Genomic DNA, 16309 nt, shown 5'->3' with positions numbered 1-16309 from the left:
CACCTGTTAACACCTATTCACCTAAAATTGTTATCTAAAAGAACTTTCCTCATCACCCATGTGGTAACCTGAAATACAGTTTAGACAAGCAAGATAGAATAAATGCTAAATTCTCTCTCTTGCCAATTTTCAGAATAATGAGTTGGTGGCCCAGCAACTTTCAAAGATAACCATTTTTTTTAAAAAGTATCATTATGGACATATGGATTTCTCTTTTTTAATGTGCCTTGATCAGTTGCAATGATTCTTTTTGATTCTCGAAGTGTTCCATTTTTTAGCTTCTTGTGTCTTTTTGACACAACCCCCTTAGTCTACCACAGCCTCCTTGCTTCCTGGTGCAGCGAGATGTCCCAGGCTCACCTGTGTGTCACCTGCTGCAGAGCTGGACTCACACATTTCTCTGAGGGGTCTCATTTTCTTCTGGTGGGAAATGGTATTTAGAGACCTTAACATGGGCTCTGTGGATGAAAAATACTGATTTTTATTATTTACCTTTTTAGTGGATAACACTAGGAAATAATTTTTTCAAGGAAAAAAATCACTTCATTTCAAATTAATATTTTAAAATATATATACTTTATAATATATACTCCTTTCATATTATTCTTGTACCTTTTCCCCCTTATGCTAAAATGTTCAGTCTTTTTGTTTTACCCTACAATATAGTTATAATATTATTCAAATGATAATGACAATATTACTGCTGATGGCAAGACTGTTCAACACTATATGAGGTTCCTTGGAGACTCTTCTCAGCCTTAGAATCGAGGTGTAGAGTCAAAGTACTGTGTTTTACAAGACCAGTGCTCTAACCCCTGAGCTCTAGAGCCAGCTCAAAATAGTGTGTTTTAAAGTTACTTGAAATAACTCTTTTCTCAGTGCAGTGATGCCATCAACCTCATGTATAGTTAGACACATTTCCAGTCGTTGTTTTCATTGTTTAGAGATTTAAAAATGTAATACTTGTTTTTAATCATGTGTTAAACATTTACATTACTCTGAAGTCAAAACTAAGAAGCGAGTTATGTGCATCAAAGTTCAGCTTCCTGCTTTGTCCCATCTCTCTTTCCTGCACATAATCATGTTTATCAGTTCTAGATTTAGCCTGCAATTTAATTCTCGGTTTTATTTTTAATACTTTTATGTAGGCAGGAAAGTGATTATTGTTACATCTCCATTACAGAGGAAACAGCCCTGTCCTTTTAACGCCGGGAGCATGAGAATTCCAATACAGCGTCCCTTCCCAATGCTCCATACTCCCCCTACAGGCGCCTCGAAGAATTTCAGCATGTAGACCAAGCCATCTGGTCACCCTTAGGTTACACATCCACAAAACACACTTTTTCAGTGATTACTCCTCATACTCAAGAATTATGTAAAATAAATATGCTTGCTATTTTTGGACTCCAGGTTTTGCTTGGTGTCTGGAACTAGAAAAACACGTGGGCAAATATGTGTGAATAAGCATCTGTGTATTTGTGTGTGTGTGTGTGTGTTAGGAAAACAAATTATCCCCCAAGATGTTATTTTCTGTTAACACCTACTGTGGTGACATGGAATTCAGGTACACAGTGGCATTATCCTGGAATCACCTTTCAGGAAAATGCGGGCTCCATTTATAAGAGGAAAGTAGTTTTGAAATTAATAAGGGTGACAGTTCAGAAAACAACAAGGCAGAGACTGGGAAGTCCTGTGAATTGAAGTTGGGGTGCATCTAACAATAAAACTCATTTGGGATCAGCAGATACAAACTACTATACATAAAATAGGTAAATAACAATGTCCTACTGTACAGCACAGGGAACTATAATCAATATCCTGAATAAACCATAATGGAAAGGAATATGAAAAAGAATATGTATACATCTGTATAACTGAATCGCTTTGCTATCCAGACACTAACACAATATTGTAAATCAACTATACTTCAATTTAAAAAAAAAACACAAAAACCAATAAAAACTCATAAAATCTTCCATGAGTTTAAAATAACTGTAGGTTTATTATTACTTTTTCTTTCTAATTCAATTAACTTTAAATGCTATTGACAACTAGAAGGAAAATAAGGCCTGTCAGTTCCCTAAAGGGGCAAGTAAGCTAGTGTGACAGTAAAAATCCAGCTGCAGTGTTTATCCCAAAGGGTTCTCCCCCACCCTACCTCGCCCTGCTAGAGACCTGGGAAAGTCCGCCCAGCAGAGGTGGCGCCAGCGATGCCTGCAACCTTCTTCTAAGGGGATCTTTCAAAGCCCATGGATGCTTCTGGCCTGCTTTGTTCTGCTTCCAATGACATGGAGAGGCAGAAGCTTTTGTAGAAAGGGGCCTGCTGCAGGCTCACAGTAGAACCAAAAGATGAAGCCATTCATCACACTCATCACATTCTCAGCATCCCTTCTCTGCCTAGAGAAGATCCAAGGAAGCGTCCCAATAATGTTTGCGTTTTCGTTTGTTCATTTGAAATAAGATTTCAGTGGCAGTGTTTCTGTGTCATACATAGTTCACGTGTACACAATGGAATTAGGTTATGTATTTTTTAAACAATGACAGAAGTGATCAAATGTCCGTAGAGAGCGATGAGAAGCAGCCCTGCAAGTGAAGCCAGAAAGGTCAGCTTTGAGGTTAGGGCCAGTGCCTTAATTTCTCTCTCTCTCTTTTTTTATGTATATATATATATATTTTTAATGAGGGGAGGTGATTAGGTTTATTTATATTTGGAAGAGATACTGGAGATTGAGCCCAGGACCTCCTACACCTCTACAGTGGTAGAGGGTGCACTCTACCACTTGAGCTATGCTCTCCGCTAAGTTTTTCTTAATCTGTGGGAGTGCAGTAGGCCAGCTGGGGCTGAGCTGCTGTGGGTTTGGGGCCAGTCGCCAGACTCGGGTCCTCCTCCCCGGGCTGGGGGAGTACCTAGGGGAGGCTGCGCACTGGGTGGCAGTCCCCCTTCTCCTTCCTTCCGGTTAAGGGGCTGCCCTTTCCCGCTCAGCTGTGGTCAGGAACGGTGGTCACTGACTCAGGGATGACCCCGGAGGAACAGTGATATCTGTTTCTTCATTGATAAAACAAGGGGGATGACTTTCACAGCACTGATGCCTTAAGCCCTTTCTTCCTCAGGGACAGGCTGCCTCAGGACCCCTACATTTAAAAAAAAAAACCCATTGATTTAAATGGGGGCATTTTTTCTGGAAATAGTTACTCTTTTGTTAAACTCAATGACTTTTAAAGGTTTTGGGCACCTCATTAAACTGGCCACTCTCACTGCCATGTGTATGCCCTCTCCTCAAAACCTCAAGTGCCCAGAATCTGGTAATCACGAAAAGACAGGCGGAAATCTTTTTGTTTGTTTGTTAAAAAAGCTGAACATATTTTCATATTTACTGGCCATTTACAGTTCTTTTGTGAATTGTGTTTGTCCCTTCTCAATTTCTCAAAATTGAGAAATCATTTTTATTCCTTGATATGTTAGGACGTTTTGCATTTGTGCTACATGGGAGTTATGTAACACTCATAATACGTAATAATATTAATGTTGTTGAATGAATACCATAAACACTTTTACTCTATTGTCTCCTTTTTTAAACTTTGTTAGGGTAATTTTTGCCCCCTGGAGCCGCAAATTGTGTGGTCAGCTGGGACAGCTCCCCGCTGATCGGGAAGCTGTCTCTGGGGAGGGACTGAGGCGCACCCACCGCAGGTGGCCGCTAGGTGGCTCTGGTCACTCTTGTGGCGCTCCACCCAGGACCTTGCGGCCCACTCTTGTGGGTGGAACTGCCATTGTGGCTGATTCCCTTTCTCTGACTTAGCCACCCTCCTGATTACTGTCTTGGACCCAGTCTGCCTTTTCCTGGGGCTCTGTGCCTCTGAACAGATTCCACCCTGCGCTGGGGGGAGAGGGCTGGTGTGGGTCCCTTGGGATGGCTCTGGGGACATATCTGACACAGAGGTTTTGGGGTCTCAAAGTACAGATGACGAGCAATCAGCATACAGGGTTCCAGCCAGCCTACGCCGGGCCCCCAAGCCCATTCGTGCTGCTCTGGTCCTGTCAGAGGAAGGAGCACAGCATCCTAAGGGCAAGTTAATGTGACAAGTGTGCAGGGCTGGGATGGGTATGGCAGAAATATGAGTAGGGGGAGGCGAGCGGGGGCCTCAGGGCTCACCTTCTAGCAGGGGAGACAGGCAGATGAGCAAACAGGTGCTACGGTGGGACCACTGACTCTGACTGGACACAGAGACGGGGTGATGTTTGGAGGGCTGGGAAGGAAGCAGTTTCATGAAGGAATGGACATTTGGATTGAGTCCAGCAGGATGGGCAAGGGGCATTCCAGACCAAGCACGGTGTAGCGCAAGCCAGGCGCAAACTGTGGGACGGCTTCCAAGAGTCCAAGAACTACAGATCCTCCCAGGCAGCCGGAGCACGGGCAGGTGAAGAGGTGGCCGGAAATGGGGCCGAAGAGGCAGGTCAGGCCAGAAGTGCTGGGCCTTGGACGGAGCGCTAAGGGCCTTGGCCTTTGTGTAGGAGGCTTGAACTTTTGGAGGATTCAAGCCAAGATCCTCTTCCCCTTTCCCCACTCCCACCTTCTCAGACTATAGAAGGTGCACCCAGGACAGAACTTGGCTTTGAGTCACCACTGGCATGAGGACCTTTAAGCATGAACATGGCAGGCCCCCCAGAGCACTTGCCGTCTAGAACTCAGAGCAGGGAGAGGATCCAGCCTCCACTCTCCCCTCCCCTGGACTGCCTCTCCACCAATCCCATCCTCCAACAAGTCCTGTTCTGTCCACGTCCTAAATATTTCCTCAACCTGCTTGCATCTCTCCATCTTCACTTTGCACCGCCTCGCTTGGTCACAAGCCTCTCCTTCAACAGTACAGTGGTAGCGTTTTAATATCCTCCAGCTTCTATTCTTGTCCCCACCCCTTCCATGGAAGCCAATTATTAAAAAATACAGAAAAGCAGAGATCAGATTACACAGCTTTAAAATACTCTGTGGTATTTGGAATTAGACCCAAGCTTCTGACCTTGGCCTCAAGGTCTTCGGTGACTGGTGCCGTGGCAGCCTCGCTTGCCTGTCCCACCCTCCCTATTGCTCATGTGTTCTCAACAGCAGCCCCCTTTCTGTTCCTGGAACACACTGAGCCTGTTTTCATTTTGCGGAGTCTCATTGGAGGTTCTAGTAAGAGATCTGACCTTGGCGGGCTGGAAGTGTTATCTGCCATTAGGTCAACGGGACGCAGAGACAGGGAGGAGAGACAGCTACAGGCGTTGCTTGGCAAGACCCGAGAAGGACCTGAGGCTGCTGGCCCTGGAGATGAGGAGGAAGGAGCAGATGTGTGAGTCTTCCTGGAGGCTGACTCGCTGACTCCCTAGGGCTTGGGGTTGGCTGCAGGGGAGGGATGGTGAACCCCAAAATGGCTTGGGGTTTCCAGGACTAGTAGCAGAGACTTGGTGTCAGTAACAGGACTTTGGAAGTCAGGAGGAAGAGCTGGCCTGGTGCGGGAAATGAGAACTGAATTCCATTTACTGACCAATTGCTGATGTTTTCATAGTGAAGGAAATAACGGCTACCAGTTACTAAACGCTTTCTGTGTGGAGCTTCGGTGGTTTGTCCCTTTCATCCCTTTGGTTTTCCCCAGCACTCACTCACCGTGCAGGAGGTGCTGACACACCATCCCTTTAGGGACGGAGAACTAGCTCAGAGAAGTGAAATAATTTGTCCAGGCTCACAGTTTAGGGTTATCTTGACTCTGATGTTCTTAGAAAGTTTCTTTCCTCTCGGGTGATTCTAAGCGTTCCATACACAGGAAAACCCCGTAGACTTCCCCGCCAGCACATCTGAGGTTGCACATGTCAGAGCCTCCCTGAATCGGCATCTCGTCCTGTGCTCTTTGGCTCAGGGATGAAATGACACCACAGCCCACCCTGGCACAGCTGGAGGCCCAGGGTCCCCCTTGATGGCTCCCTTCCTCTAACCCCTCCACCTCCAGTTGCTGTTTCTGCCCCAGACCGCTCAGTCACTGAGCTGCGTGCCACCGCTCGGCTCTCCGCCGCCCCGCCACCTGCCCTCTGCTCTGGTCATTGCCGAACTTTGCCCGGCCCCCTTTCCTCCTGCCTTTGCACCCAACGAAAAGTCCCAGGAAATAGGAAGCAGTCAGGAGATTAAAGAAAGAGGTCCTTCAGGGATGAATTAAACGAGGAATCTTTGTAATAGAATCTGAGGTCAGGAAGGGAATAAAGGCTCTTCTGGTGTAATGAAGTCAAAATGGTGGTGCAGAGAGGTCAGACTCAGGGACAGAGACGACTAAAAGCCGGAAAGGCCCTTTCATCCTGGGCCTGCTGACTTGCTGTGTGAGGCCCGGCTCGTGACATCCTCTGGTTACCAGGCTTCAGCCTCCTCCTGAACAGGGTTAAGAGATTCCCGGGGAAGCCCTGACTCCACCGCTTAAACGTCCTCAGTCCTGCTGCTCCTCACTGACTTGCTTGGAGTAGACACACATGCCGAACACTTGCAAAACATTGGCAATACCCAATACCAAAGGAACTCAATTCCAGGACTTCACGGTCGTGATGGGCAAATGTGGAACAGCCAAGTGAAATGCAAGGTTTTAAGTGTGGAAACTTTGCACGAGTTTCTGTGAGCACTCCCCTAAGGGTCAAAGTCTGCCACCACAAGGGGGAGGGGGCCATCCTCCCTGCCTCTGTGTGGAACCAGCTCCTTTGTGTCCCACGAGGCTGGAACTGGGGAGCACCAGGGACAGAACCCTTTGCACAGACATGTGCCCTTTCCTGCCTGGGGCGGGGTCTTGGGGGTGCCTTCATCAGTGATGCTCAGCCTCAAAGAGTGATGTGTACAGGGGGTACTGCGACCTGCTCCAGGCTGATGGTGTTCTCTCACCGCAGAGTCACAGGGTGGCGGTGGGGGAGGGAGGGTGTAAGTCCAGCCTTTCCCTCATGGGTACTGATGCCTCTGCTCAGGGCCCACAGACTTCCCTTGAGCTGGGAGGAATCTGCCTTCCTCTTCCTCTCTGCACCCCAAGCCAGGCCATTGCACTCTGTGCAAGAGGGGCTGGGCTCCAGGACACTGAGATGGGGGAGCATGCGGAGCAGCCTGGTTGGGAGGAGCACGGTGGAGTGAGGACAGATGGTGTCATTGCTTCACAGTGCCGCTGGCCACCGCCACCTCCACCACATCTACCACACCCGAACCTAAGGGTTTTCCCAGCCTAAGGTCTTCCCTGGGTGTGTCAGACGTATCCAGCTGTCAACTAAACACCAGGGCTCTCAAACAACTGGAAACAGATCTTACTCTGAGACCAAGTTTTTCTATCCTGAAATATCAGTGTGTGTGTGTGTGTTTGGTGTGTTTTGTGATGTGTGTGTGTGTGTGTGTTTTATCTGAACATGACCCAGCATCCTTTGTGCTTCCTGGCAGAGTACCACAGAAGAATTTCTTACATTTCGGGGTAGCACACGGGCTGTCCCTGCTGTGAATCCAGAGCCTGCTCTGGTGTGAGTCCCAGCCACAGACCCTCCTCCCGCCACCAGTCGAGCTGGGCTGTTTGTTTCAGAGCAGGTGGAACTGCAACTCCATCTTGTGGATTGTCTTTGGTACCTTTTTCTTCCCAAAGTCTGAGGAACTGGTTTTCCATGAAGGCTGGAGGGGAAGTTGATTTCTAATTTGCCACTTCCCAAGGGCTTCAAAAAGATCTTTTCATTCTATGAAACGATAACATGGTGGTTTCTGTGCCAGTCTGGCTTGAGCTCAGGTTCTGTTATGTCTTTATTATATTTTTATTGTGGTAAAATATACATAACATAAAATTTAGTATTTTAACTATTTTTAGGTGCACAATTCAGTGTTATTAAGTATATTACAATGTTTGGCAACCATCTCTGCTATTCATTTCCAGACTTTTGCATCATCCCAAACAGAAGCTCTGTACCCCATAGGCAGTAACTCCCCATTCCTCTCTCCTCGCAGCCCCTGGTAACCTCTATGCAGCTTTCCGTCTCTCTGAATAGGGCTGCTCTAAGCACCTCATATCAGTGGAATCATATAGTATTTGTCCTTTTGTGTTTGGTTCATTTAACTTAACATCATGTATTAAAGGTTCAGCCTCATTGTAGCAAGTGTCAGAATTTCATCCCTTTTTAAGATCAAATAATATTCCACTATGTGTGTACTACATTCGGTTTATCCATTTATTTTTTGACAGATGCTGGGTTGATTCCATCCTTTGCCTATTGTGAAAAGTGCTGCTGTGAACTAAAGTGTACATGTATCTGAGTACTTGTTTTCAATTCTTTGGGGTCTATACCTAGAAGTGGAATTCTGTGATGTCTTATTGGCTTTTTAGTTTTATTTTAAGGAATATCCTGACTTATCCTGTCTGGCTGATCATTTCTGATTTTCCATTATTACAACAATTTGCAGTCGGTGGAAAACGTCACTCTTCGTTCACATGCAAAGTGATAGTTTCAATAGAGGGTGAGGAGATGAGGTCCGTTGACAGCTGAGCTTCTTCTAAAATCAGGGCTAGCCCCTTCCTTCCCGAGACAGGTGCAGTGGCAGCTGTGACTTGCATGGTTTGGAATCTTACTGGTATAGAGTTTAAAAAGCAACATTAAACACACTGAACTAGGCTGATGAAAAGTAATTTAGAATGAATTGTATTCCTTGCTTTGAAGCAAATCAGGACAATACAGTGGTGGCCATGATGATCCTGCAGCCAGACTGCTGTGTGGCCTTGGCAAGTTAAGAAAACGTGCAGAGAAATAAAAATATCATATGAAATCACTTATATGTGGAATCTAAAAAAAAGACAAAAAAACTTATTTACAAAACAGAAACAGACACACAGACATAGAGAACAAACTTCACGTTTACCGGGGGGAAATGGGTGAGAAGGGATAAACTGGGAGCTCGAGATCTGCAGATACTAACTACTACGTATATGTATAAAATAGATAAACAACAAGTTCATACTGTACAGCACAGGGAACTACGTATCTTGCAGTAACCTATGGTGAAAAAGAATATGAAAACGAATATATATATGTTCCTGTATGACTGAAGCATTGTGCTGTGCACCAGAAATGGACATGACTTTGTAAACTGACTCTACTTCTATAAAAATACATATATGCACATGAAACACGTGCAATTCCATTTCCTTACCCGTAACATGAGGTAATAGAGAACCTACATCCGAGGGCTGTTGGAGAAGTGACTGGGGAGCAGCGTGCTTCGCTCCTAGCAGGTGGTGAGCAAATATTTCATCTTATGATTACCTACATTTTCAAAACCAGCACCACCTCTCACTTCTGCTTTCCTCTTTTTCCAGTCTTCTCGTGTCAGACACGGACTTCCGGAGCCGTTGCCCCGTTTCCCCTGCGTCTAGAACCGTGTCCGTTTTAACTCTCACCACCGTGTCCCCTGATCTCTCCTGAAGACAGTGAGGAGGATAAAAGAATGGACAATGACAGGACACTTTGCAGGAAGGCAGCAGAGCTTTATTGCTGTTGCGGGGAAGGAGGAGGGAAGACCGGGATCCGGGACGGACGCTCGGGTGCGCGGAGCACACGGGACGCTCACGGGCCCTGCAGCCCCGCGGAGAGAAGAGGGTCGGGAGAAGCTTCCCTCTGGGCCACGTCCTGCCCCCGGTTCCCCCTGCGGATCTCTCTGCGATGCCCAAAGCCCGGCTCAGCAGCAGCCCCCAGAGCCTTCGCAGCACCCGGGGCCCCCCGAGGGCTCGGGCTCACAGCAGTCGGGGCTCTGGTGCCGGCGCCGGTGGAAGAGGTGGCACCTGTGGTGGCTCGGGCAGCCGCCCCCGCTCCCCACGCCGCAGCCGCCCCCGGAGCTGACGCTGCAGCAGGAGGAGACTGGAGGGCACTTGGGGGGGCACTTGGGGGCGGGGCACTTGGGGGGGCACTTGGGCGGGGGCTGGCACTGCTGCTGGTTCTGCTGGCAGGACATCTCGGCAGGAGTTAAAGCAACCTTAGAGTAAAATTAAAATCAGATCAAATGTATCAAGCGTAGAATAAAAATATTTTCTATTCTCAAACCATTATTACTCTGCTGGTAACACGTCTGCAAAGCATGCTCTCATTCCTGAGCCAAAGCCCCATAAATGTGTACAGTTGGCATTTAGGTCCTGTGCATAGAATGTATACTATGTACCAAGATCGGTTTGTCACTATGTTATCCACACAGTTTGATCCTAAAAAATGAATTCACAACTAGGCAGGGGCCCCTCCTCTTTAGATGCCCCAAGTGTAGGTGTGAAGCCTGCTGTCCAGGGGCCAAACAACAGAGCCTTGGAAGAGCTGTTCCCTCTCCCTCTGGCCCCAGGACTCTCTCCCCAAGGCTGAGCCCTGCTCTGCCCAGACCCCCGCTATGGTTCAGCCCCTGGCGCGTCCCCTTCAGCCTGCTCTGTTCTTTCATTCACCACGGTGGGGATATGTTCCAAGCACTTCTTCTCCCAAAACCCACAGCCCTCCCTTGGGCTGGCACAGACTCACTTACCAGGACCGGCCTCAGAGTAGGTTCTGGTTCCTGAGGTGTGAGAGACGATGAGGAGGAAGGGCCAGGGATACCTTTTATAGGGAGTCCCCAGGCTGGGCTCAGAGATGAGCCTGGTCTCTGGAAGTTGCAAGGGCAGCTCTTGCACAACCAAGGGAGGAGTAGGACCGTTCCTGACATTCCTCTCCCTGCGGTCTTGTCTTCCTGGAAAACCATACATGCACCCAGGCTCCTCACTGGACAGGCCTCCAGCAAGGCACACCCTTTCCTGAAGATGAGTCTTGGATGGCCTGAGATTCCCAGGAAGCTGGTCACAGGCTGAGGCTCCAAGGCCCTGGATCACCGCCTGCCAGGCCCTTACGAGATGGGTGGTCACACTTGTCACTCCAGGCTTTGTGGGTGGGACAGGATGGAAGGAGTAGGAATGGGAGGGTGGACAGAGGAGAATTGTTCAGGGAGAATCTCCAAGAATTGATGTCTCTTTGTATGTGTACAGTAGAGAAAATAAGTAAACCAAGGGTTACACCGAGACATCAAGTCCTGTGACTAGGGAAAGGACCACAGGACGGAGAGGGAATAAATGTTGGGACGGGGTTAGATTTGAGGTCCTAGCAAGACATTCAGGGAGAGACACTCAGGAGACATTCAGAGATACCCTCCTGGGGGGCATGAATTCCCAGGCTCGGAGGGCTTGGAGGCAAGCTTTACCGTGGCGTTCATCACTATGCGTATATACAGCCAATGTGTTTCTTTATTAACAACCAGGTATGCCAGGTATTTTGCTGGACCCAGGAGGACAAGAGAAGTCTTTCTTTACTCACTGGCTCTCACATTCTGATGGGATCCACACCTGTGGAGACGAACACAAATATCTACAACATTAAAAATACCGAGGGGGAAGCCCAGGCAGCAGGTCTGCTCATGAATCAGCATGTTCCTTCCCCTGTCAGGTCATGACACGGGGATGAGGCTCGGGGAGGGGGGCAGGGAAGTGCTGCCCTTCCCCCGGCATGGACAGCTCAGGGAACTGGCTCTTTTGTGCTTTTCTATTCAACTTCCAGTCTAAGTCCCAGTGTGTGCGGTGCCCACATGGGTGTACTTCCCTGACTGCCCCCCTCCCCACACGTACACACCTAGTCACACTCCATCCTGGTTCCAGACACCATCAGAGAATGAGGAAGCTCAGGATGACAGCCGCTAAGACAGAGTGAACTAATCAAAGTGCCCCACACATCTCGTTGCAGAAAAGTGATGCAGGAGGAGAGATTCGAACCATCCTCTCCGGAGCTCGTGGACTTTTCTCAAGCAAAGCAGAATTTTGAAAGGCCTGGTAGACTGTGTGCTGCTCAGGGCAGGGGTTGAGCCTGATTCACCTCTGAATCCCAAATTCCTGACAGATGGGCAAAGACCCCAACCAAACTGCTAAATGAATTTAACTAAATAGTTTGTTCATGGGCTGATTCATTTCGCCCCTGACCTGAAAGCCCTTACAAGGCAGGCAGGCTCTGGATATGAAAATAGACAATAAATCTGAGAGGGGACACCTCGAGGTGTAAAGGGGCTTAGAGCATCTCCTCTCTTCCTTGTGCTGGGCCCTCAGTGAGGGTGAGGCCACCTCTGTTCTGTGCGCAGCTCTGTCCCTGCCGCCAGTACAATAAGTAGTACACAGTGCGCTCTCCAAGCCAATAAATCGATCTGGCTAATCCAGAATCTTCCTCATTTCTCACTGACAAACTGAACTCAGTCTCTTACTCAACATCAGCCCTGCCCCCACCCAGACCCCAAGGAAAACGGAGCTGTCAGTTCAGAGGCTCCTCAGCATGACGAACCTTCCCCAGGGCTCTCATTATAGTTTAGGGATAACGGTGGCTTTGAGAGTCGGGACCATAAGTGCCCATACCTACTCTGCACAAAAAGCCTGGGTGCCAGTCATTCATTGTGATGTATGTTATTAAGCGTCTTCTAGGTGTCAAATGTGCGACAAGACACGGCTCTTCATTTTTCAGTTAATGTTCAAACCAATGAATAAAATCATCATCTGAGAAAGGAACCCTGACACTCAGGACACTGAGCAGCATTTCCAGGGTCGGGTACTAGGGCTGGAATGTACACGGGGCTCCCGGACACTAGTTCCAGTGATCTGACCTTCACGGTCTGCCTACTTCTCACCAAATTAAGTATTCATTGCCTTGACTGAATAAGGTCAGTCATCCCCGTCCTCACAACAAAGAGAAATCAAGACCCCAGGACCATCTCTTAGGAGACGTCAGAGGGAGGAGCAGAGGCTCAGGGTCCCCACTGAAGGGCAGACCCAGGGAGGATGAGTGGATGGGCAGGGTTCTTCCCAATTCAAGGCTCCTGAGGCAACAGCCCGGAAACGGCACGGACCTAAAGCAGACAGACCCGAAAGACCAAGCTGCAGTGTGGGAGGGACTCCGAATGGAACATTTCCTCAATGACAAAGAAATATTTTAAATGAACAGACTGTGGCTTTGACCCGAGGTTCCCAGGGGACACACAGAGTCTTCGTCCAGGCACTGGTTCCTTGAGATCCCAAGTCTACTCCCCAGGGCCCAGCCTGTGGGACACCGTGGCAGGTAAAGCCCCTTAGACCCTGCCCCAGAGCACGATCCTGGGAGTTCCCCAAGCCTCCAGGGAAGCAGGGACAGGGAAGCAGAGGAATGTCAGGAGTTACCCAGCACGTGCCTGCTTGTGCAAGAGCCACCTCCCGCCCCTCCCAGAGCCCTGTCTGGGGCCTATAAATGTCACCCCCAGGCTGCAGCAGCTCATCCGCTCTGACTCCCCAGGACGAGTCTGTGCGCCTGCCTGTGACCGAGGTGAGTGGGAAATGGAGCCAGAGCAGGTTCTGAGCAGGACAGGGAAAGTGTTGACAGCTGGGAGGTGACAAGCAGAACAGAAGGAGGGGGAGGAGGGAGGGAGACTGAGGAAAGAGGGTTTGATTCCTGCCATGCTGAGCAGGAGTAAAATTCAGAAAAAGAGGAAGATATTGTGGCTTAAGAAGTCCTCAAAACTTTTGCGCGCTGGAGGCTGCCCTGGGCTGAAAGGCATGCGTGGACCTCACCGAGGTTAGGGCCCTCTTTTATGTTAAGCCTTCGGCACTTCCGAGACTTGCCTACAACGCGCAGGGCTGTGGCGATGGTGGAATCCCTGCTTCCAAGGTGAATAAAATGTTCACCCGTCGGGATTGCAATCCATGTACTTTTCACTCGAAAAAGATTTATCTTATTTCCTTCTGGACGCTTTCCCACGTGTTCTGGATTTCATTTACCATGGATTGATTCTAAAGGAGGTACAAAGCATGACCCTTGATTTAACCTCTCAAAGCCATGTGATTGTCCTGTTCCAGGTTGACTGAACTCCTGCCGAGATGTCCTGCCAGCAGAACCAGCAGCAGTGCCAGCCCCCGCCCAAGTGCCCCCCCAAGTGCCCCGCCCCCAAGTGCCCCCCCAAGTGCCCTCCAGTCTCCTCCTGCTGCAGCGTCAGCTCCGGGGGCGGCTGCGGCGTGGGGAGCGGGGGCGGCTGCCCGAGCCACCACAGGTGCCACCTCTTCCACCGGCGCCGGCACCAGAGCCCCGACTGCTGTGAGCCCGAGCCCTCGGGGGGCCCCGGGTGCTGCGAAGGCTCTGGGGGCTGCTGCTGAGCCGGGCTTTGGGCATCGCAGAGAGATCCGCAGGGGGAACCGGGGGCAGGACGTGGCCCAGAGGGAAGCTTCTCCCGACCCTCTTCTCTCCGCGGGGCTGCAGGGCCCGTGAGCGTCCCGTGTGCTCCGCGCACCCGAGCGTCCGTCCCGGATCCCGGTCTTCCCTCCTCCTTCCCCGCAACAGCAATAAAGCTCTGCTGCCTTCCTGCAAAGTGTCCTGTCGTTGTCCATTCTTTTATTCTCCTCACTGTCTTCAGGAGAGATCAGGGGACACGGTGGTGAGAGTTAAAACGGACACGGTTCTAGACGCAGGGGAAACGGGGCAACGGCTCCGGAAGTCCGTGTCTGACACGAGCCACCAGAGCTCTGGCCGCTGGGCGCGGGCAGCGGTCTGCCGTGTGGGGGCTCCAGCTGCTGGCACGGTCTGGGGCTTCTCTGCCTGCTGCCCTGCGGGCTGCTGTTGCCCTCAGCCGTGCAGAGCACTGCGGAGCAGCCTGGTGTTTCGCCTGTTCTCGCATGTCCTTTCCCTCTGGGCTCTTATCAACTGAATAAAAAGGCAAAGTCTCACTCTCAAGAGCCATCAGCTTTACACCTTGGATTTGCATTCTTTCGGCCTCATGTCAATTTCTCAGATTGTTGAAAAATGTTCTAAAGCATGTACTTTGCAACTGTAAATTTACTTTCAAGTCCCGATGTGATTGGTGGTTTCTATTCCATTTCTCTTCTTTTTTGCCTAAATCCCAATCCTTTTTCCTAGATAGAAAGACAGACTGACAGCTTTTACTGACCTGAAGAAAAATCAACCAATTAAGCTTTAATGAACTAATTTTTAGTGTGTGCGTATCTTCAAGAACATCTAAAATTCTGCCATGTTCATATGAAGCCAACAATAAGGATGGACTAGAATTCCAAGATGAGTCTAACTTTAAAAGAAAATATTAGCAGAGGGTAGGGGAAGTGAGGACATATTGGTCAGAGTACTTCCAGTTGGAAGATAAATAAAATTCTGGAATCGAAAGCACAGAATGGTGATTATAGGTAACACTGTACTATATGTTTGACAGTTGTCAACAGAGGAGATGTTAAAAATTCTCACCACAAAAAAGCAAGAGTATTTATGTGACATAGTAGAGATGTTAGCTAACACAAAGATGGAGATCATATTGCAACATACAAATGTATCAAATCAACTGATTTTACAGTTTAAACTTACACAGTGTTACATGTCAACTATATCTCAAAAAAGCTGGAAAAAATTAATGATGAAAAATAGCCATGTCACTCAAGTGGTTTGCACAGAAGATCCTATTTACTTGAATAAAAATGTGCTTATTGCTTCCTACATATATCTTTAAGGCAATCTCCCTCTCTCTCCCTGGCTGTTTTTAAGAGAGTTAAGATAACAGACTATTTACAGCTCCACCTGGGAACTGATGGAGTAAACTGATCTTCGTAGCTGTTCACAAGAGTTGTAATGTGCATGTACAGAGTCTGGTTAAGTAAAGTACTATTGAAACCCAGAACTTTTTTTTTTTTAAAGAAGCTTATTTACAGAGACTCCCTCTGTCCTACAGATGGGGAGCCTCTTGTTACAGAGCTCTGCACCCTCTGAGGGAGGCAGAAGCCTTGGATATAGCTGCAGACGCATCTTAGCCCTGTGGCCACGTGGGGGACAGAGTGAATTCACTGAGAGCAAGCACTGAGGTGAGCATCAGCGTGGCTCCCTCGGGTTTCCTGAGAAACTTCTTTTCAAATAAATCGAATTTCCTGTTACTGCTCTTGCACGTGCCGCCACTTGAAATTACATTTTTATTTCTTTCCATTTGTTAAATGCCTCTCACCCTCTCCCTGCAGCAGATTGTACGACGTCATCTGTATTATATAAGCTTCAGGCTGTCAGTGTCCAGTCATGAAAATGGAGACCACTCTGGCTATTTGAAACAGATGAGGGTTTCATATAAGGAATTTGTTATGGAAGTCTTGGAATAAGTAAAATAAGTTCCAGGGATGTAACATGTTCCCATGACAATAGCTAGCGATGTATAGAAAATTGTTGAGAGTAAACTCTCAGAGTTCTCATCACAAGGAAAGGTTTTTTCCTTTTATTCCTGTCTTATTGTTTCTCTATGGG

At 48.5% G+C, this 16309-nt stretch overlaps 2 protein-coding genes across 2 annotated transcripts; one reads left to right on the top strand and one right to left on the bottom strand.

Moving 5' to 3' along the window:
- Positions 1-9486: 9486 nt before the first annotated feature.
- LOC140687974 (late cornified envelope protein 2A-like) lies at positions 9487-9971 on the bottom strand. The gene has a single exon (XM_072945913.1). It carries the CDS (start codon positions 9969-9971, stop codon positions 9699-9701), a length of 273 nt encoding a protein of 90 aa, XP_072802014.1. The 3' UTR covers positions 9487-9698.
- Positions 9972-13308: 3337 nt separating this feature from the next.
- On the top strand, positions 13309-14390 carry LOC140687973 (late cornified envelope protein 2A-like). Its single transcript, XM_072945912.1, has 2 exons — positions 13309-13354; positions 13885-14390. The coding sequence occupies exon 2, from the start codon at positions 13906-13908 to the stop codon at positions 14176-14178; it is 273 nt and encodes a 90-aa protein (XP_072802013.1). The 5' UTR covers positions 13309-13354; positions 13885-13905; the 3' UTR covers positions 14179-14390.
- Positions 14391-16309: the final 1919 nt, after the last annotated feature.

This window comes from Vicugna pacos, chromosome 21 (assembly GCF_048564905.1).
Source record: "Vicugna pacos chromosome 21, VicPac4, whole genome shotgun sequence".
In the NCBI taxonomy this organism is placed as follows: domain Eukaryota; kingdom Metazoa; phylum Chordata; class Mammalia; order Artiodactyla; family Camelidae; genus Vicugna; species Vicugna pacos.
This window is presented reverse-complemented; position numbering and strand designations above follow the sequence as displayed.